The sequence below is a fragment of the Oncorhynchus gorbuscha genome, unplaced genomic scaffold, assembly GCF_021184085.1.
Source record: "Oncorhynchus gorbuscha isolate QuinsamMale2020 ecotype Even-year unplaced genomic scaffold, OgorEven_v1.0 Un_scaffold_849, whole genome shotgun sequence".
Taxonomy (NCBI): Eukaryota; Metazoa; Chordata; class Actinopteri; order Salmoniformes; family Salmonidae; genus Oncorhynchus; species Oncorhynchus gorbuscha.
Genome location: NW_025745839.1, coordinates 20,902 through 41,922, shown reverse-complemented (window position 1 = coordinate 41,922; position 21,021 = coordinate 20,902). Strand labels below are relative to the sequence as shown.

General features: G+C 46.8%; 1 protein-coding gene across 1 annotated transcript in view; it reads right to left on the bottom strand.

Annotated features, from left to right (window-relative positions):
- Positions 1 to 21,021, bottom strand: part of LOC124020539 (plexin-A4-like) — a gene marked incomplete at its 5' end in the record, with an annotated part of 67,489 nt that overhangs the window by 32,737 nt on the left and 13,731 nt on the right. The window contains 6 exons of the mRNA XM_046335777.1: positions 82 to 335; positions 14,559 to 14,652; positions 14,768 to 14,935; positions 15,673 to 15,809; positions 16,702 to 16,834; positions 18,003 to 18,154. Of these exons, the coding sequence (XP_046191733.1) occupies positions 82 to 335; positions 14,559 to 14,652; positions 14,768 to 14,935; positions 15,673 to 15,809; positions 16,702 to 16,834; positions 18,003 to 18,154 (938 nt within the window). The remainder of the gene's footprint in view (positions 1 to 81; positions 336 to 14,558; positions 14,653 to 14,767; positions 14,936 to 15,672; positions 15,810 to 16,701; positions 16,835 to 18,002; positions 18,155 to 21,021) is intronic.

Here is a 21,021-nt window from a genome sequence, read left to right as displayed (position 1 = left end):
AACGAGAGAGAGAGCAGAGAGAGAGAGCAGAGAGAGAGAGAGCAGAGAGAGAGAGAGAGAGAGAGAGAGAGAGAGAGGAACAAGTCCCCCTTCACCTTCAGTATGATGGGGGAGCCAGGCTTGAGCTCCAGCACCCCAGACACATGGAGGGGTTCGAACTCGGGGTTGGGGTAGTAGATGAATGGCGTGTTGTTGAGGGCCAGCACTGCCTGCACGTCATCCAGGATGAAGCCAAACTCATCGGGCCGCGCTGGCACCTCCCTCTGCCTGCCCAGGCTGATGGGCAGCTCTGGGGCCTGGCACAGCATGGACGTGGGGCTGAACACCTGGCATATCTGTTGGGAGAGAGGAGAGGGCACAGGGTGATGAGTATGGACGACTACTCTATTTTATGTCATTATAGTATATTTATTTTATAGTGGGACAGATACACAGATACATGATACATGGTCAGTAATAGTTATGTTAGTATTGATACATGGTCAGTAATAGTTATGTTAGTATTGATACATGGTCAGTAATAGTTATGTTAGTATTGATACATGGTCAGTAATAGTTATTTTAGTATTGATACATGGTCAGTAATAGTTATGTTAGTATTGATACATGGTCAGTAATAGTTATGTTAGTGTTGATACATGGTCAGTAATAGTTATGTTAGTATTGATACATGGTCAGTAATATAGTTATGTTAGTATTGATACATGGTCAGTAATAGTTATGTTAGTATTGATACATGGTCAGTAATAGTTATGTTAGTATTGATATATGGTCAGTAATAGTTATGTTAGTATTGATACATGGTCAGTAATAGTTATGTTAGTATTGATACATGGTCAGTAATAGTTATGTTAGTATTGATACATGGTCAGTAATAGTTATGTTAGTATTGATACATGGTCAGTAATAGTTATGTTAGTATTGATACATGGTCAGTAATAGTTATTTTAGTATTGATACATGGTCAGTAATAGTTATGTTAGTATTGATACATGGTCAGTAATAGTTATGTTAGTGTTGATAGGAGTCACAGGAGGCTGCTGAGGGGAGAACGTCTCATAATAATGGTTGGAACAGAGCTTATTGAATGGCATTTGATCCCATTCCACAGACTCCGCCCATTTGATCCCATCCAGTCATTCCCATTCCAAGTCATTACCACAAGCCCATTTGATCCCATTCCACAGATTCCGCTCCAGTCATTACCACAAGCCCATTTGATCCCATTCCACAGATTCCGTCATTACCAGTCATTACCATTTGATCCCAAGATTCCGCTACAGTCATTACCACCCATTTGATCCCATTCCACAGATTCCGATTCCACAAGCCCATTTGATCCCATTCCACAGATTCCGCTCCAGTCATTACCACAAGCCCATTTGATCCCATTCCACAGATTCCGCAGTTTACCACAAGCCCATTTGATCCCATTCCACAGATTCCGCTCCAGTCATTACCACAAGCCCATTTGATCCCATTCCACAGATTCCGCTCCAGTCATTACCACAAGCCCATTTGATCCCATTCCACAGATTCCGCTTCCACCAGTCATTACCACAAGCCCATTTGATCCCATTCCACAGATTCCGCTCCAGTCATTACCACAAGCCCATTTGATCCCATTCCACAGATTCCGCTCCAGTCATTACCACAAGCCCATTTGATCCCATTTTCCGCTCCAGATCCCATTCCACAGATTCCGCTCCAGTCATTACCACAAGCCCATTTGATCCCATTCCACAGATTCCGCTCCAGTCATTACCACAAGCCCATTTGATCCCATTCCACAGATTCCGCTCCAGTCATTACCACAAGCCCATTTGATCCCATTCCACAGATTCCGCTCCAGTCATTACCACAAGCCCATTTGATCCCATTCCACAGATTCCGCTCCAGTCATTACCACAAGCCCATTTGATCCCATTCCACAGATTCCGCTCCAGTCATTACCATTTGATCCCATTCCACAGATTCCGCTCAGTCATTACCACAAGCCCATTGGATCCCATTCCACAGATTCCGCTGTTTACCACAAGCCCATTTGATCCCATTCCACAGATTCCGCTCCAGTCATTACCACAAGCACATTGGATCCCATTCCACAGATTCCGTTCCAGTCATTACCACAAGCTCGTTCCCCACAATTAAGGTGCAACTAACCTCCTGTTTTAAATACATGGTTTTGGGCTTCACTGCATTCACTTCTCAGCACTTAGAAGTCGGTGTGAAACAACTCTACCTAACAGGCCCTTGTAGACAGACCTCCCGAGGCCAGCCACTGCAGGTCTGCAGTCAGTCTACAGTCATTACGGTCCCTTTTATATGACAGGTTTACATGTCAGTCAGAGCCCTGGAAGAGATCTAATCCATTCAACGTGGCCGCCACCTACTGAGTGCAGACACATCTGAGTGTTCACCTCAAAGGAGGCCTAAATCAGTGGAACAGTTGGAGCGGTGGCTCTTTCCTCGGCACAATGGGTCTTTGATCTGATCCGGTGTGATGGTGCAGACTCACTGAGAGATAACTAGCCTACGTTCACCTTCATTTCCCTAGAAAAAGGCTTGTCTCTCACTCTCTCTTTCAGCTCTCTCTGTATCTCTCTCTCTCTCTCTCTCTCTGTATCTCTGTATCTCTCTCTCTCTGTATCTCTGTTTCTCTCTCTCTCTCTGTATCTCTGTATCTCTCTCTCTCTCTGTATCTCTCTCTCTCTCTCTGTCTGTATCTCTCTCTCTGTTTCTCTCTCTGTCTGTATCTCTCTCTCTGTATCTCTCTCTCTGTCTCTCTGTATCTCTCTCTCTCTGTTTCTCTCTCTGTCTGTATCTCTCTCTCTGTCTCTCTGTATCTCTCTCTCTCTGTATCTCTCTCTCTCTCTCTGTTTCTCTCTCTGTCTGTATCTCTCTCTCTCTGTTTCTCTCTCTGTCTGTATCTCTCTCTCTGTCTCTCTGTATCTCTCTCTCTGTATCTCTCTCTCTCTCTCTCTGTTTCTCTCTCTCTCTGTTTCTCTCTCTGTCTGTATCTCTCTCTCTCTGTATCTCTCTCTCTCTGTATCTCTCTCTCTCTCTGTATCTCTCTGTATCTCTCTGTATCTCTTTCTCTGTCTGTATATCTCTGTCTGTATCTCTCTCTTTCTCTCTGGCTCACTATCTCTCTACCTGTATCTCTCTCTTTGTATCAATTCAACTCAATTTAAGGGCTTTATTGCCATGGGAAACATGTTAGCAATGCCAAAGCAAGTTAAGTAGATAATAAACAAAAGTTAAATAAACAATTAACAGTAAACATTACACTTAAAAAAGTTACAAAATAATAAAAACATGTAAAATGTTATAGTATGTCTATATACAGTGTTGTAATGATGTGCAAATAGTTCAAGTACAAAAGGGAAAATAAATAAACAAATATTGGTTGTGTTTACAATGGTGTTTGTTCTTCACTGGTTGCCCTTTTCTTTTGGCAACAGGTCACACATATTGCTGCTGTGATGGCACACTGTGGTATTTCACACAATAGATATGGGACTTTATCTCTCTCTCTGGCTCACAACCTTTTTCTCTCTGGCTCACTAACCCTCTCTCTGGCTGTATCTCTCTCTGGCTCACTAACTCTCTCTGCATCTCTCTCTCTGGCTCACTAACTCTCTCTCTCTGGCTCACTAACTCTCTCTCTCTGGCTCACTAACTCTCTCTCTCTGGCTCACTAACTCTCTCTCTCTCTGGCTCACTAACTCTCTCTCTCTCTGGCTCACTAACTCTCTCTCTCTGGCTCACTAACTCCCTCTCTCTGGCTCACTAACTCTCTCTCTCTGGCTCACTAACTCTCTCTCTCTGGCTCACTAACTCTCTCTCTCTGGCTCACTAACTCTCTCTCTCTGGCTCACTAACTCTCTCTCTCTGGCTCACTAACTCTCTCTCTCTGGCTCACTAACTCTCTCTCTCTGGCTCACTAACTCTCTCTCTCTCTCTGGCTCACTAACTCTCTCTGCATCTCTCTCTCTGGCTCACTAACTCTCTCTCTGGCTCACTAACTCTCTCTCTCTGGCTCACTAACTCTCTCTCTCTGACTCACTAACTCTCTCTCTCTGGCTCACTAACTCTCTCTGCATCTCTCTCTCTCTGGCTCACTAACTCTCTCTCTCTTTGGCTCACTAACTCTCTCTCTCTGGCTCATTAACTCTCTCTCTCTCTGGCTCACTAACTCTCTCTCTCTCTGGCTCACTAACTCTCTCTGCATCTCTCTCTCTGGCTCACTAACTCTCTCTCTGGCTCACTAACTCTCTCTCTCTGGCTCACTAACTCTCTCTCTCTCTGGCTCACTAACTCTCTCTCTCTGGCTCACTAACTCTCTCTCTCTGGCTCACTAACTCTCTCTCTCTCTGGCTCACTAACTCTCTCTGCATCTCTCTCTCTGGCTCACTAACTCTCTCTGCATCTCTCTCTCTGGCTCACTAACTCTCTCTGCATCTCTCTCTCTCTGGCTCACTAACTCTCTCTCTCTCTGGCTCACTAACTCTCTCTGCATCTCTCTCTCTGGCTCACTAACTCTCTCTGCATCTCTCTCTCTGGCTCACTAACTTTCTCTGCATCTCTCTCTCTCTGGCTCACTAACTCTCTCTCTCTGGCTCACTAACTCTCTCTCTCTGGCTCATTAACTCTCTCTCTCTCTGGCTCACTAACTCTCTCTGCATCTCTCTCTCTGGCTCACTAACTCTCTCTGCATCTCTCTCTCTGGCTCACTAACTCTCTCTGCATCTCTCTCTCTCTGGCTCATTAACTCTCTCTCTCTCTGGCTCACTAACTCTCTCTGCATCTCTCTCTCTGGCTCACTAACTCTCTCTCTCTCTGGCTCACTAACTCTCTCTGCATCTCTCTCTCTGGCTCACTAACTCTCTCTGCATCTCTCTCTCTGGCTCACTAACTCTCTCTGCATCTCTCTCTCTCTGGCTCACTAACTCTCTCTCTCTGGCTCACTAACTCTCTCTCTCTGGCTCATTAACTCTCTCTCTCTCTCTGGCTCACTAACTCTCTCTCTCTGGCTCATTAACTCTCTCTCTGGCTCACTAACACTCTCTGCATCTCTCTCTCTGGCTCACTAACTCTCTGCATCTCTCACTCTGGATCACTAACTCTGCATCTCTCACTCTGGATCACTAACACTCTCTGTGTCTCTCTCTCTGTATCTCTCTCTCTCTATACAGTGGCTTGTGAAAGTATTCACCCCCCTTGGCATTTTTCCTATTCTGGTTGCCTTACAATCTGGGATCAAAATAGTATTTTTTTGTTTTTTTGTTGGGGTGGGGGGGGTTGTATCAACATGCCTATCTCTTTTAAGATGCAAAATATTATTGTGAAACAAACAAGAAATAACACAAAAAAACGGAAAACTTGAGCGTGCAAAACTATTCACCCCCCCAAAAAAGTCAATACTTTGAAGAGCCACCTTTTACAGCAATTACAGCTGTAAGTCTCTAGGGGTATGTGTCTATAAGCTTGGCACATCTAGCCACTTGGATTTTTGCCCATTCTTCAAGGCAAAACTGCTCCAGCTCCTTCAAGTTGAATGGGTTCTGCTGGTGTACAGCAATATTTAAGTCATACCACAGATTCTCAATTGGATTGAGGTCTGGGCTTTGACTGGGCCATTACAAGACATTTAAATGTTTCCCCTTAAACCACTCGAGTGTTGCTTTAGCAGTATGCTTAGGGTCATTGTCCTGCTGGAAGGTGAACCTCCGTCCCAGTCTCAAATCTCTGGAAGACTGAAACAGGTTTCCCTCAAGAATCTCCCTGTATTTAGCGCCATCCATTATTCCTTCAATCCTGACCAGTTTCCCACCCAGTCCCTGCCGATGAAAACATCCCCACAGTGCTGGTGATGCTGGGGATGGTGTTCTCAGGGTGATGTGAGATGTTGGATTTGCGCCAGACATAGCCTTTTCCTTGATGGACAAAAAACTCACTTTTAGTCTCATCTGACCAGAGTACCTTCTTCCATATGTTTGGGGTGTCTCCCACATGCCTTTTGGTGAACACCAAATGTGTTTGCTTATTTTTTTCTTGAAGCAATGGCTTTTTTCTGGCCACTCTTCCATAAAGCCCAGCTCTGTGGAGTGTACGGCATAAAGTGATCCTATGGACAGATACTCTAATCTCCACCGTGGAGCGTTGCAGCTCCTTCAGGGTTATCTTTAGTCTCTTTGTTGCCTCTCTGATTAATGCCCTCCTTGCCTGGTCCGTGAGTTTTGGTGGGCGGCCCCCTCTTGGCAGGTTTGTTGTAGTGCCACATTCTTTCAACTTTTTAAATAATGGATTGGATTTAATTGTGCTCTGTGGCATGTTCAAAGTTTAGGATATTTTTTTATAACCCAACCCTTATCGGTACTTCTCCACAACTTTGTCCCTGACCTGTTTGGAGAGCTCCTTGGTCTTCATGGTGCCATTTGTTTGGTGGTGATGCAGACTCTGGGGCCTTTCAGAACAGGTGTATATATACTGAGATCATGTGACAGATCATGTGACACTTAGATTGCACACGGGTGGACTTTATTTAACTAATTATGTGACTTCTGAGGGTAATTGGTTGCACCAGATCTTATTTAGGGGCTTCATAGTAAAGGGGGTGAAGACATTTGCACACACCACTTTTCCATTTAAAAAACAAAAACAAATTTTTAAACAATATATTTTTTTCATTTCACTTCACCAATTTGGACTATTTTGTCCATTACATGAAATACAAATAAAAATCTATTTAAATTACAGGTTGTAATGCAACAAAATAGGAAAAAAGCAAAGGGAATGAATACTTTTGCAAGACACTGTATCTCTCTCTGTAGCTCTCTCTCTCTGTAGCTCTCTCTCTCTCTGGGCCACTGTATCTCTCTCTGTATCTCTCTCTCTCTGGGCCACTATATCTCTCTCTGTAGCTCTCTCTCTCTGGGCCACTATATCTCTCTCTGTAGCTCTCTCTCTCTGGGCCACTATATCTCTCTCTGTAGCTCTCTCTCTCTGGGCCACTATATCTCTCTCTGTAGCTCTCTCTCTCTGGGCCACTATATCTCTCTCTGTAGCTCTCTCTCTCTGGGCCACTGTATATCTCTCTGTAGCTCTCTCTCTCTGGGCCACTATATCTCTCTCTGTAGCTCTCTCTCTCTGTAGCTCTCTCTCTCTGGGCCACTGTATCTCTCTCTGGGCCACTATATCTCTCTCTGTAGCTCTCTCTCTCTCTGGGCCACTATATCTCTCTCTCTGTAGCTCTCTCTCTCTGGGCCACTATATCTCTCTCTCTGTAGCTCTCTCTCTCTGGGCCACTATATCTCTCTCTCTGTAGCTCTCTCTCTGGGCCACTATATATCTCTCTCTGTATCTCTCTCTGTAGCTCTCTCTCTGGGCCACTGTATCTCTCTCTGTATCTCTCTCTGTAGCTCTCTCTCTGGGCCACTGTATCTCTCTCTGTAGCTCTCTCTCTCTGTAGCTCTCTCTCTCTGTAGCTCTCTCTCTCTGTAGCTCTCTCTCTCTGGGCCACTATATCTCTCTCTCTGTAGCTCTCTCTCTCTGTAGCTCTCTCTCTCTCTGGGCCACTATATCTCTCTCTCTGTAGCTCTCTCTCTCTGGGCCACTGTATCTCTCTCTGTATCTCTCTCTGTAGCTCTCTCTCTGGGCCACTGTATCTCTCTCTGTAGCTCTCTCTCTCTGTAGCTCTCTCTGTAGCTCTCTCTCTGTAGCTCTCTCTCTCTGGGCCACTATATCTCTCTCTCTGTAGCTCTCTCTCTGTAGCTCTCTGGGCCACTGTATCTCTCTCTGTAGCTCTCTCTCTCTGGGCCACTATATCTCTCTCTGTAGCTCTCTCTCTCTGGGCCACTATATCTCTCTCTGTAGCTCTCTCTCTCTGGGCCACTATATCTCTCTCTGTAGCTCTCTCTCTCTGGGCCACTATATCTCTCTCTGTAGCTCTCTCTCTCTGGGCCACTATATCTCTCTCTGTAGCTCTCTCTCTGGGCCACTGTATATCTCTCTGTAGCTCTCTCTCTGGGCCACTATATCTCTCTCTGTAGCTCTCTCTCTGTAGCTCTCTCTCTCTGGGCCACTGTATCTCTCTCTGGGCCACTATATATCTCTCTCTGTAGCTCTCTCTCTCTGGGCCACTATATCTCTCTCTCTGTAGCTCTCTCTCTGGGCCACTATATCTCTCTCTCTGTAGCTCTCTCTCTCTGGGCCACTATATCTCTCTCTCTGTAGCTCTCTCTCTGGGCCACTATATATCTCTCTCTGTATCTCTCTCTGTAGCTCTCTCTCTGGGCCACTGTATATCTCTCTCTGTAGCTCTCTCTCTGGGCCACTGTATCTCTCTCTGTAGCTCTCTCTCTCTGTAGCTCTCTCTCTCTGTAGCTCTCTCTCTCTGTAGCTCTCTCTCTCTGGGCCACTATATCTCTCTCTCTGTAGCTCTCTCTCTCTGTAGCTCTCTCTCTCTCTGGGCCACTATATCTCTCTCTCTGTAGCTCTCTCTCTCTGGGCCACTATATCTCTCTCTCTGTAGCTCTCTCTCTCTGGGCCACTATATCTCTCTCTCTGTAGCTCTCTATCTCTGGGCCACTATATCTCTCTCTCTGTAGCTCTCTCTCTCTGGGCCACTGTATCTCTCTCTGTAGCTCTCTCTCTCTGGGCCACTGTATCTCTCTCTGTAGCTCTCTCTCTCTCTCTGGGCCACTGTATCTCTCTCTGTAGCTCTCTCTCTCTGGGCCACTATATCTCTCTCTCTGTAGCTCTCTCTCTGGGCCACTATATATCTCTCTCTGTAGCTCTCTCTCTCTGGGCCACTATATCTCTCTCTCTGTAGCTCTCTCTCTGGGCCACTATATATCTCTCTCTGTAGCTCTCTCTCTCTGGGCCACTATATCTCTCTCTCTGTAGCTCTCTCTCTGGGCCACTATATCTCTCTCTCTGGGCCACTATATATCTCTCTCTGTAGCTCTCTCTCTCTGGGCCACTATATCTCTCTCTCTGGGCCACTATATATCTCTCTCTGTAGCTCTCTCTCTCTGGGCCACTATATCTCTCTCTGTAGCTCTCTCTCTCTGGGCCACTGTATATCTCTCTGTAGCTCCCTCTCTGGGCCACTATATCTCTCTCTGTAGCTCTCTCTCTCTGTAGCTCTCTCTCTGGGCCACTATATCTCTCTCTGTAGCTCTCTCTCTCTGGGCCACTATATCTCTCTCTCTGTAGCTCTCTCTGGGCCACTATATCTCTCTCTCTGTAGCTCTCTCTCTCTGGGCCACTATATCTCTCTCTCTATAGCTCTCTCTCTCTGGGCAAATATATCTCTCTCTCTGTAGCTCTCTCTCTAGGCCACTATATCTCTCTCTGTAGCTCTCTCTCTCTGGGCCACTATATCTCTCTCTGTAGCTCTCTCTCTCTGGGCCACTATATCTCTCTCTGTAGCTCTCTCTCTCTGGGCCACTATATCTCTCTCTGTAGCTCTCTCTCTCTGGGCCACTATATCTCTCTGTAGCTCTCTCTCTCTGGGCCACTATATCTCTCTCTGTAGCTCTCTCTCTCTCTCTGGGCCACTATATATCTCTCTCTGTAGGTCTCTCTCTCTGGGCCACTATATCTCTCTCTGGGCCACTATATCTCTCTCTGTAGCTCTCTCTCTCTGGGCCACTATATCTCTCTGTAGCTCTCTCTCTCTGGGCCACTATATCTCTCTCTGTAGCTCTCTCTCTCTGGGCCACTATATCTCTCTCTGTAGCTCTCTCTCTCTGGGCCACTATATCTCTCTCTGTAGCTCTCTCTCTCTGGGCCACTATATCTCTCTCTCTGGGCCACTATATCTCTCTCTGTAGCTCTCTCTCTCTGGGCCACTATATCTCTCTCTGTAGCTCTCTCTCTTTGGGCCACTATATCTCTCTCTCTCTGTAGCTCTCTCTCTCTGGGCCACTATATCTCTCTCTCTCTCTGTAGCTCTCTCTCTCTGGGCCACTATATCTCTCTCTCTGTAGCTCTCTCTCTCTGGGCCACTATATCTTTCTCTCTCTGGGCCACTATATCTCTCTCTCTCTGTAGCTCTCTCTCTGGGCCACTATATCTCTCTCTCTGTAGCTCTCTCTCCGGGCCACTATACCTCTCTCTCTGTAGCTCTCTCTCTCTGGGACACTATATCTCTCTCTCTGTAGCTCTCTCTCTGTAGCTCTCCCTCTGGGCCACTATATCTCTCTCTCTGTAGCTCTCTCTCTCTGGGCCACTATATCTCTCTCTCTGTAGCTCTCTCTCTCTGGGCCACTATATCTCTCTCTCTGTAGCTCTCTCTCTCTGGGCCACTATATCTCTCTCTCTGTAGATCTCTCTCTCTGGGCCACTATATCTCTCTCTGTAGCTCTCTCTCTCTGGGCCACTGTATATCTCTCTGTAGCTCCCTCTCTGGGCCACTATATCTCTCTCTCTGGGCCACTATATATCTCTCTCTGTAGCTCTCTCTCTCTGGGCCACTATATCTCTCTCTGTAGCTCTCTCTCTCTGGGCCACTGTATATCTCTCTGTAGCTCCCTCTCTGGGCCACTATATCTCTCTCTGTAGCTCTCTCTCTCTGTAGCTCTCTCTCTGGGCCACTATATCTCTCTCTGTAGCTCTCTCTCTCTGGGCCACTATATATCTCTCTCTGTAGCTCTCTCTCTGGGCCACTATATCTCTCTCTGTAGCTCTCTCTCTCTGGGCCACTATATCTCTCTCTGTAGCTCTCTCTCTCTGGGCCACTATATCTCTCTCTGTAGCTCTCTCTCTCTGGGCCACTATATCTCTCTCTGTAGCTCTCTCTCTCTGGGCCACTATATCTCTCTCTCTTTCTGTAGCTCTCTCTCTCTGGGCCACTATATCTCTCTCTCTGTAGCTCTCTCTCTCTCTCTGGGCCACTATATATCTCTCTCTGTAGGTCTCTCTCTCTGGGCCACTATATCTCTCTCTCTGGGCCACTATATATCTCTCTCTGTAGCTCTCTCTCTCTGGGCCACTGTATCTCTCTCTGTAGCTCCCTCTCTGGGCCACTATATATCTCTCTCTGTAGCTCTCTCTCTCTGGGCCACTATATCTCTCTCTCTGTAGCTCTCTCTCTCTTGGCCACTATATCTCTCTCTGTAGCTCTCTCTCTCTGGGCCACTATATCTCTCTCTCTGTAGCTCTCTCTCTGGGCCACTATATCTCTCTCTGTAGCTCTCTCTCTCTGGGCCACTATATCTCTCTCTGTAGCTCTCTCTCTCTGGGCCACTATATCTCTCTCTGTAGCTCTCTCTCTCTGGGCCACTATATCTCTCTCTGTAGCTCTCTCTCTCTGGGCCACTATATCTCTCTCTCTGGGCCACTATATCTCTCTCTGTAGCTCTCTCTCTCTGGGCCACTATATCTCTCTCTGTAGCTCTCTCTCTCTGGGCCACTATATCTCTCTCTGTAGCTCTCTCTCTCTGGGCCACTATATCTCTCTCTGTAGCTCTCTCTCTCTGGGCCACTATATCTCTCTCTCTGGGCCACTATATCTCTCTCTCTGTAGCTCTCTCTCTCTGGGCCACTATATCTCTCTCTGTAGCTCTCTCTCTGGGCCACTAAATCTCTCTCTCTGTAGCTCTCTCTCTCTGGGCCACTATATCTCTCTCTGTAGCTCTCTCTCTGTAGCTCTCTCTCTGTAGCTCTCTCTCTTTGGGCCACTATATCTCTCTCTCTCTGTAGCTCTCTCTCTCTGGGCCACTATATCTCTCTCTCTCTCTGTAGCTCTCTCTCTCTGGGCCACTATATCTCTCTCTCTGTAGCTCTCTCTCTCTGGGCCACTATATCTCTCTCTCTCTGGGCCACTATATCTCTCTCTCTGTAGCTCTCTCTCTGGGCCACTATCTCTCTCTCTCTGTAGCTCTCTCTCTCTGGGCCACTATATCTCTCTCTCTGTAGCTCTCTCTCTCTGTAGCTCTCCCTCTGGGCCACTATATCTCTCTCTCTCTGTAGCTCTCTCTCTCTGGGCCACTATATCTCTCTCTCTGTAGCTCTCTCTCTCTGGGCCACTATATATCTCTCTCTGTAGCTCTCTCTCTCTGGGCCATTATATCTCTCTCTCTGTAGCTCTCTCTCTCTGTAGCTCTCTCTCTCTGGGCCACTATATCTCTCTCTCTGTAGATCTCTCTCTCTCTGGGCCACTATATCTCTCTCTGTAGCTCTCTCTCTGTAGCTCTCTCTCTGTAGCTCTCTCTCTCTCTGGGCCACTATCTCTCTCTCTCTCTGTAGCTCTCTCTCTCTCTCTGGGCCACTATATCTCTCCCTCTGTAGCTCTCTCTCTGTAGCTCTCCCTCTGTAGCTCTCTCTCTGGGCCACTATCTCTCTCTCTCTCTCTGTAGCTCTCTCTCTGTATCTCTCTCTCTAGGCTACTATATCTCTCTCTCTCTGTAGCTCTCTCTCTCTGGCCCACTATATCTCTCTCTCTCTTTAATATTCTGTCTCTTGTTACGACTTGGAGAAAATCAACAGTGTGGTAGGTGGCAGAACACACAATGAGTGCCTCTAGCAAAACTTTCCCACCTGGAGAATCTCTCTGAGGCATTTCACATCTCCACTGTAACCTCTGCTACACGGTCCGCCACGCAAACAAATCCCCCTCTGAGCAAAACCTGTCATTTTAATTGGTTCTTCACAACGGCGGTACATCAAACCAGACAAATCATGGGGGGTGCGGCTGACCCGGTGTCGGCGCCTGCGTCACACGTCTGTAACTGCAGAGAACGCTGTGTGTTTGTGTGTGTGAGAGTGAATTGGCCAGATAGTGGGGAAGCGGACAAGTATTTTCAAAACAAGCATGGTTATATATAAATATCGCCCAGGCAGTATCAAAATGATTGCAAAGATCATAGTCGAAAATGAGAAATTGGGACGTGGCAAATTAACTTGGCGAATATACAGGGTTTTGATTCAAGGGGGCTTTTGAAGTGCGGCCATCTGTACTTGGAGCAACAATGGCTCCCTACGCTTATTCTATTGGAGCACAGCTGCAGAACGGTGGCGGTCTCTTCGATGGACCAGGAAGATAGCATTACTGCCTTTTGTCTCTCCCCATGCCTTTCAATCAGACCTCAGATCAGATCTCAGGGCTGGTTAGGGAACTCCCATGGGTACTGTGGTTCCAGGGGGAATCTGATAGTTTGGTTTATGTATGGTTCACCTCATGTTGAAACTCATGATCTTTTTGTTTTCTGTCGGGGTGGAGAGATACAGGAAAACAAGGCTTTCTGTCTGGGGTGGAGGAATACAGGGAAACAGATGTTCTGTCTGGGGTGGAGGAATACAGGGAAACAGATGTTCTGTCTGGGGTGGAGGAGTACAGGGAAACAGATGTTCTGTCTGGGGTGGATGAATACAGGGAACTGGGATTTCTGTCTGGGGTGGAGGAATACAGGGAACTGGGATTTCTGTCTGGGGTGGAGGAATACAGGGAAACAGATGTTCTGTCTGGGGTGGAGGAATACAGGGAAACAGATGTTCTGTCTGGGGTGGAGGAATACAGGGAAACAGATGTTCTGTCTGGGGTGGAGGAATACAGGGAAACAGATGTTCTGTCTGGGGTGGAGGGATACAGGGAAACAGATGTTCTGTCTGGGGTGGAGGAATACAGGAAACAGATGTTCTGTCTGGGGTGGAGGAATACAGGGATCAGGGATTTTGTCTGGGGTGGAGGGATACAGGGAAACAGAATCTGGGGTGGAGGGATAGAGGGTGACAGAGCTTTCTGTCTGGGGTGGAGGGATACAGGGTGACAGGACTTTCTTTTTCTGTGTTGGAGGGAGACAGGGAAACTGATTTTCTTTCTGGGTTGGAGGAATACAGGTAACAGGGCTTTCTGTCTGGAGTGGAGGGATACAGAGAAACAGGGCTTTCTCTGTTATTGGAATCTACTGTAATACAACCTTTTTGTCTCTCTGCTGTGGGAGTGCATTCCTTGTCCATACATCGCTATCCGTTCCAGACTTGGAAAACATATCTGGAGGATTTTCATTGGTTTCCTGTGGGGATTTGACCTTAGTTCGCACGAGTGTGTAAAGGGTTGAGGCTATTGACCGTTGGTTAGAGGTGTCTTTGACCTCTCATTGACCATGTTCTACTCACGTTGACCGTCTCTGGACCGTTGGTTAGAGGTGTGACCTCTCATTGACCATGTTCTACTCACGTTGACCGTCTCTGGACCGTTGGTTAGAGGTGTGACCTCTCATTGACCATGTTCTACTCACGTTGACCGTCTCTGGACCGTTGGTTAGAGGTGTCTTTGACCTCTCATTGACCATGTTCTACTCACGTTGACCATCTCTGGACCGTTGGTTAGAGGTGTGACCTCTCATTGACCATGTTCTACTCACGTTGACCGTCTCTGGACCGTTGGTTAGAGGTGTGACCTCTCATTGACCATGTTCTACTCACGTTGACCGTCTCTGGACCGTCGGTTAGAGGTGTGACCTCTCATTGACCATGTTCTACTCACGTTGACCGTCTCTGGACCGTCGGTTAGAGGTGTGACCTCTCATTGACCATGTTCTACTCACGTTGACCGTCTCTCGACCGTTGTACTTGGCTCTGATGAGGGGGCTCTGTATGATGTCCAGGTTGGTGCCGGTCACAGTCACAGGTGTGTGCCCACTGTGGTAGAGAGAGAGGGGAGAGCGGCACCACCATGGCTTGCTTGGTAACACACTTATGATTGGCTTTTATCATTTCCCCAATGGTCCCATTTCCTGCTCCCCTGTCGTCTCACCTGAAGATGCTCCACTCAGGTTCCAGCTTGATGATAGTGGGGTCCTCCACGTACTCAAACTTCAAGTCTTTCTGGATGCGGGCCTTGTCCACCGTCACTGACACACTGACGTTTCCATATCCTTGCAGCGAGGCGTGGGAGCGACACGTGATCCACTGGCCGCCCCTCCTATGGCAGAGAGAGAGAGAGAGAGAGAAGTATTTTACCTTAATGGTCTCACCGGTCTGCCCTACTACTACCTGAAAGTACAACTGTGACCTGGAACCAACTTATGCGACAATGTAGCTGACGTTATGATAATGGACTAGACTACGGAGCACCTGAATATAACAATGAAGGGGAAATGTCACCAGGTGTTCACATGAAAACTTCCCAGAATCCTTCTTCAAATCAACAATTACAACAGTAGAATCAAAGACACTTTTCTAAACCCAGGAATGTTTGGGCTTTTTCCTCAAGACATCTCTGTGCCAGGCAGCCAGCAGGGATCTCGTCCTTTAGCTTTATTGGGGGAAGCCGTTGGCACGGTCTAGTTTTTATAGACGTTATTGATTAGGGATCAGGAAGTCTTTCAGAAGTCTTAATGTCGCTATAGATTTTCACCACAGGGCCAGAGGATGACAACATGCACAGCCGATCGCCTTTTGAATGACAGAAGATCAGACTCAGAGATATATGTGAATAGATGTGATAGATAATCTGATTGCCCGAACGTGAAACCCCCTCCCCCCTCTCTCTATCTCTCTCTCTTGCTCTCTCGCTCTGTCGCTCTCTTGCTCTCTCACTGTGTACGAAAATCAATGTTCCTGGTCCTCTCTTGAGTGACAAACAGATCAGACTCAGAGATAATTGTGATAGATAATGTTATTGGCCAATAATCTGATTAGCCCCTCCTGCCTGCTCACCTGTGATAGGTGCACTTCTGGTCCTTGAACATGATGGACACGTTGCTCCCGGCGTCCAGGTTGCTACCGGTGATGTTGACGATGGTTCCCCCGGAGACGGGCCCTCGGCTGGGCTTCAGGCTGATCAGTCTGGTGACCTAGGGATCAAAGGTCAAGGTCAAAGATCGTCCAATCAGATGCATCTATAAAAATCATGTCAACCAATCACATCGCAGTGAGAGGACAGAACAGGAACAAGCAGAGGAGTTGAAGTATAAATCTCGCAACAGTTTATCTGCTCTGTCGTAATCTCATAATAATCTCATAATAATCTTATAATCAGTGTATTTTCATGGTACGACATCTAACCTAACATGATGTAATCCTGTTATATGGGCCTGTTAAGAAATAAAGCTCCCCTTAATGTGTGTGTGTTAAATTGATATCGCTGCATAAAATAAGCACATATTGGTAACGATCAGGCTGTATTTCAGTGGGTGAGAGACATGCTCTTAATGTTTGATAAAGTGTGTACATGGGGAGAGTGTGTGTGTGTGTGTGTGTGTGTGTGTGTGTGTGTGTGTGTGTGTGTGTGTGTGTGTGTGTGTGTGTGTGTGTGTGTGTGTGTGTGTGTGTGTGTGTGTGTGTGTGTGTGTGTGTGTGTGTGTGTGTGTGTGTGTGTGTGTGTGTGTGTGTGTGCGTATATATAGAAAGCAGATTATAAGACCCTTCCTGGTCCATTTTCCCCCTGGAGACATTAAGAACTGCCTGTCTCCTCACACTAGTGTTCTATGTAGGGAAGTGATGAGTACAGCTCGTAGGACACAGTGAGACATAAAAACAACAGGGTCTGCAGAATTAAATCAATTACATAGCCTAGATATTGCTAGATCACTAACTAAGTGAACTACATACATTCTATAATCTATATTCTATAATGACTTTTTCCAACCAAATAAACCATATAAAAAATATACAGTATGTTCTCTATGTTTCATATGGCAGACACACACATCTACAATATCTGTTGGTCTGACAGACACTACTCACCACGAAGTAGTAGTACTTGGAGTATACGGCCCTGAACTCTTTTGGACACTCTCTGACCCCCACACCCCCCACACACACCTCCACGTAGTTGGCGAACTGGCTCGGCGTTGCCACCGCCATCTCACACACTATCCTACAAACAGGAGGAAGTGTTGATGATTCATTATGCTTCTACAATGCAGTTATGTACAGACACACACACACACACACACACACACACACACACACACACACACACACACACACACACACACACACACACACACACACACACACACACACACACACACACACACACACACACACACACACACACACACACAGCATTGCTTCATTTCTTCTTTCTCATTCTCATGATTTTAATACAGAATAGACATTTTGGTCTAACCCACACATTTAACACAACGACAGGTCAGTGCCACACATCAAATGAACTCAAACTGCTGAAAGTGTTTAAAGCGGCTTCTCACCACACCGGGCCCTTCACACTTACACATTTCTTCCCCAGCCCTTCTCTATAGGAACGCTGAGGTAGTGAATAGAGGAGGAAGGCTTGTTAAGGTCATATGAATATGAATGGAGGTTTTGGCAGGGAGTTGGCAGCATGGGGCCTCCAAATCCCTGCCAGATAACACATTATTATATTCAAGTCTTAACCTGGGATTAGGTGGGTTCTCATAAAGCCCCTCTCTGCCTGATGGTTTAAAATCAGTGCTGCACAGCAGAATGATCTCACACAACAGCACTGCAGCAAACTGTCTAGTGGAGTTCAATGGAGAGCTCACTTGATAAAGGTGTGTGTGTGTGTGTGTGTGTGTGTGTGTGTGTGTGTGTGTGTGTGTGTGTGTGTGTGTGTGTGTGTGTGTGTGTGTGTGTGTGTGTGTGTGTGTGTGTGTGTGTGTGTGTGTGTGTGTGTGTGTGAAATCTCAATTAGGGTGGTCTGTTATGATCCGACGTGGCCTTTCTCTTGTCCAAACACATCACAATCTAAATGCCAACTTTGAGATGTGACTTTGACCTTCCACCAAGCCTCTCCACTTACTCTGGTATCTTAGTGACTGACTGTACAGCACACCTTGTTTCTGCTTAGTGCTTTAGTCACCCCCCAGTCACACTCTCTCAGGCTCACTGAATCCCATGACCCTCTGCCTGAGGAGTTGTTCTGTGGTTGAGGTGCGGTCAGAGAGAACGTGACTGGGATTCAGTAGTGACTGTGTGCCTCAGATGACCTTGTGTCTAAGAGTTTGCACCGGGGTCTGTGGTCAGCCTGTGATTTGGAATGACCCTGACCGTGTACTCACTGTTCTGCGGGGATGTATCCCTCGCGGACGGGGGTACAGTCCACCTCGGCCACCCTGACGTTCCCCTGGATCTCACTGAAGTCCAGGCCCAGGTTCTCCCCCCGGATGGTTACTAGGGTGCCCCCTTCCCGAGGCCCCCGCAGCGGAGTGATCTGGGAAAAAGAGAGACTTATTATTAACAACAATAGACTGATAGCTTAGCGTCGTGACGCCAACTTCCTACGAGTTTACTTTACCAGGTCATGTTGTCATTTGCAGCAACGACCTGACCTGGGGAACTGCTACAGGGGAGAGGAGATTCTGGATCCAATTGGTTATGATGGTGTTTAGCAGCGCTGCTGTTATTAGCCTTACAGTCAAAAACCTAGTGTCATAAATCTTTCTGAATGACACAGTGTTGATGATAACTATATTAATGACAGCAGCTGTCTGTCTCTCCATGCAGCCCAATTAGTCAGAAGGCCCATAATGCAGTGCGTTAAGGTCTCCACCACGCATTGAGCATGAAACCCCCTCTCCTTCACACGATGATAACTCTACAGTATATTCCTAATTCATCTGACTTTGGTGTAAAAGACAAGGGTCTGGGCTTCATCCCAAATGGCACCCTATATATAGTGCACTACTTTGGACCAGAGAGTAGCATTTGGGACGCAAACTTAATCTGGATCAGAAGCAGTACAGTGCTATCTCCAGGGCAGTGTGTAGGGTCTTAGTTAGAGGGCTTGTTAACCGGTCCTGATTAAAAACCCACTCAGCATGGCTGTCATGAGGAAGCTTCCCAATGGCGCATGATAACGCCAGCCAACGATATCTGCTGCCAGCCAATTAGATTAAGCTATTCCCCGTGCTCGCCCCGTTTTGGCCGGGTGAGGTCATCACGCGAGCCGCAGCCAAGGCAATGCCCGGGCAGATCTCATATGAGGGATTAGGTGTGTGCAACCCAGTGTTTGGTTGTGTTGAGAGAGAGAGAGAGATTGAACAGTCTACACACAGAGTGGCTAACTCATAAAGGAGAGTTGGTCTACACACAGCATGACTAACTCATAAAGGAGAGTTGGTCTACACACAGCGTGACTAACTCATAAAGGAGAGTTGGTCTACACACAGCATGACTAACTCATAAAGGAGAGTTGGTCTACACACAGCATGACTAACTCATAAAGGAGAGTTGGTCTACGTGACTAACTCATAAAGGAGAGTTGGTCTACACACAGCATGACTAACTCATAAAGGAGAGTTGGTCTACACACAGCGTGACTAACTCATAAAGGAGAGTTGGTCTACACACAGCATGACTAACTCATAAAGGAGAGTTGGTCTACACACAGCGTGACTAACTCATAAAGGAGAGTTGGTCTACGTGACTAACTCATAAATGAGAGTTGGTCTACACACAGCATGACTAACTCATAAAGGAGAGTTGGTCTACACACAGCATGACTAACTCATAAAGGAGAGTTGGACTACACACAGCGTGACTAACTCATAAAGGAGAGTTGGTCTACACACAGCGTGACTAACTCATAAAGGAGAGTTGGTCTACGTGACTAACTCATAAAGGAGAGTTGGTCTACACACAGCGTGACTAACTCATAAAGGAGAGTTGGTCTACACACAGCGTGACTAACTCATAAAGGAGAGTTGGTCTACACACAGCGTGACTAACTCATAAAGGAGAGTTGGTCTACGTGACTAACTCATAAAGGAGAGTTGGTCTACACACAGCGTGACTAACTCATAAAGGAGCGTTGGTCTACACACAGCGTGACTAACTCATAAAGGAGAGTTGGTCTACACACAGCGTGACTAACTCATAAAGGAGCGTTGGTCTACACACAGCGTGACTAACTCATAAAGGAGAGTTGGTCTACACACAGCGTGACTAACTCATAAAGGAGTGTTGGTCTACACACAGCGTGACTAACTCATAAAGGAGAGTTGGTCTACACACAGCATGATTAACTCATAAAAGAGAGTTGGGAGGTGTCAACAGTTATTCTGATCACCTAATATATTGATCTGTTAGATGTTCCACTGTAGCAGACATCCAAGTTTTAACAGATTGATTAGTGTTGGCCCCTAATAGTGTTTGTCCCAGAGGCCAGATGCTGAATGTATGAAATGGACACACTGTCCAGGACCTCCAATCCATCTCTGCCAAATAAAGCACCTCCAGGTCCCAATGGGAAAGCTGAGCTATCATTAATTAATAGCTTTGTGCTGTGTCATTCTCCCCTGCCAAATAGGGATCTCCCACTAGGGTTAGAGGTCTCATTATCAATGCTCTGTGGAGGGTATTCCTCATTGACAGGCTAGGGCCCCTTTCAGGGGAATGGAGGTACAGTCGCCAAAGTGTGTGTGTGTGTGTGTGTGTGTGTGTGTGTGTGTGTGTGTGTGTGTGTGTGTGTGTGTGTGTGTGTGTGTGTGTGTGTGTGTGTGTGTGTGTGTGTGTGTGTGTGTGTGTGTGTGTGTGTGTGTGTGTGTGTGTGTGTGTGTGTGTGTGTGTGCGTGTGAGAGAGAGTTCGAGAGAGAGAGAGAGAGAGAGAGAGAGAGAGAGAGAGAGAGAGAGAGAGAGAGAGAGAGAGAGAGAGAGAGAGAGAGAGAAAGAAACAGCGTCTGATGGTCATCCATATCTATTTAGCTAGTTATTTAGGGACAGTTGTGAATACTGACAACTTAGCTCATATCCCTATCTACAAACATCGAGACATGATCAGAATACAGTGAGTTATCAGGTATGCCAGACCCTTGGTAGATTGGGTCTATTATGATGAGTTCAGTGGGTTGGTGTTGCTATACGGATACAGTGCTGTCCAATTAGAGACGCTGAAAAAGTAACCGCCAGCCAATAGGAAAATAAAGTGGAGGGAGGGGCAGTGTTATCTCACTGCATGACTGGCTCGGCCGCAGTTCATAATAGACAGTACGTCAACTAACTGTCACTGGTCCTGAAATAATATAGTCTGTCCCCTGCTGATGTGGTGATGGAATAGGGAAACCCTGTGGGAACAATCTA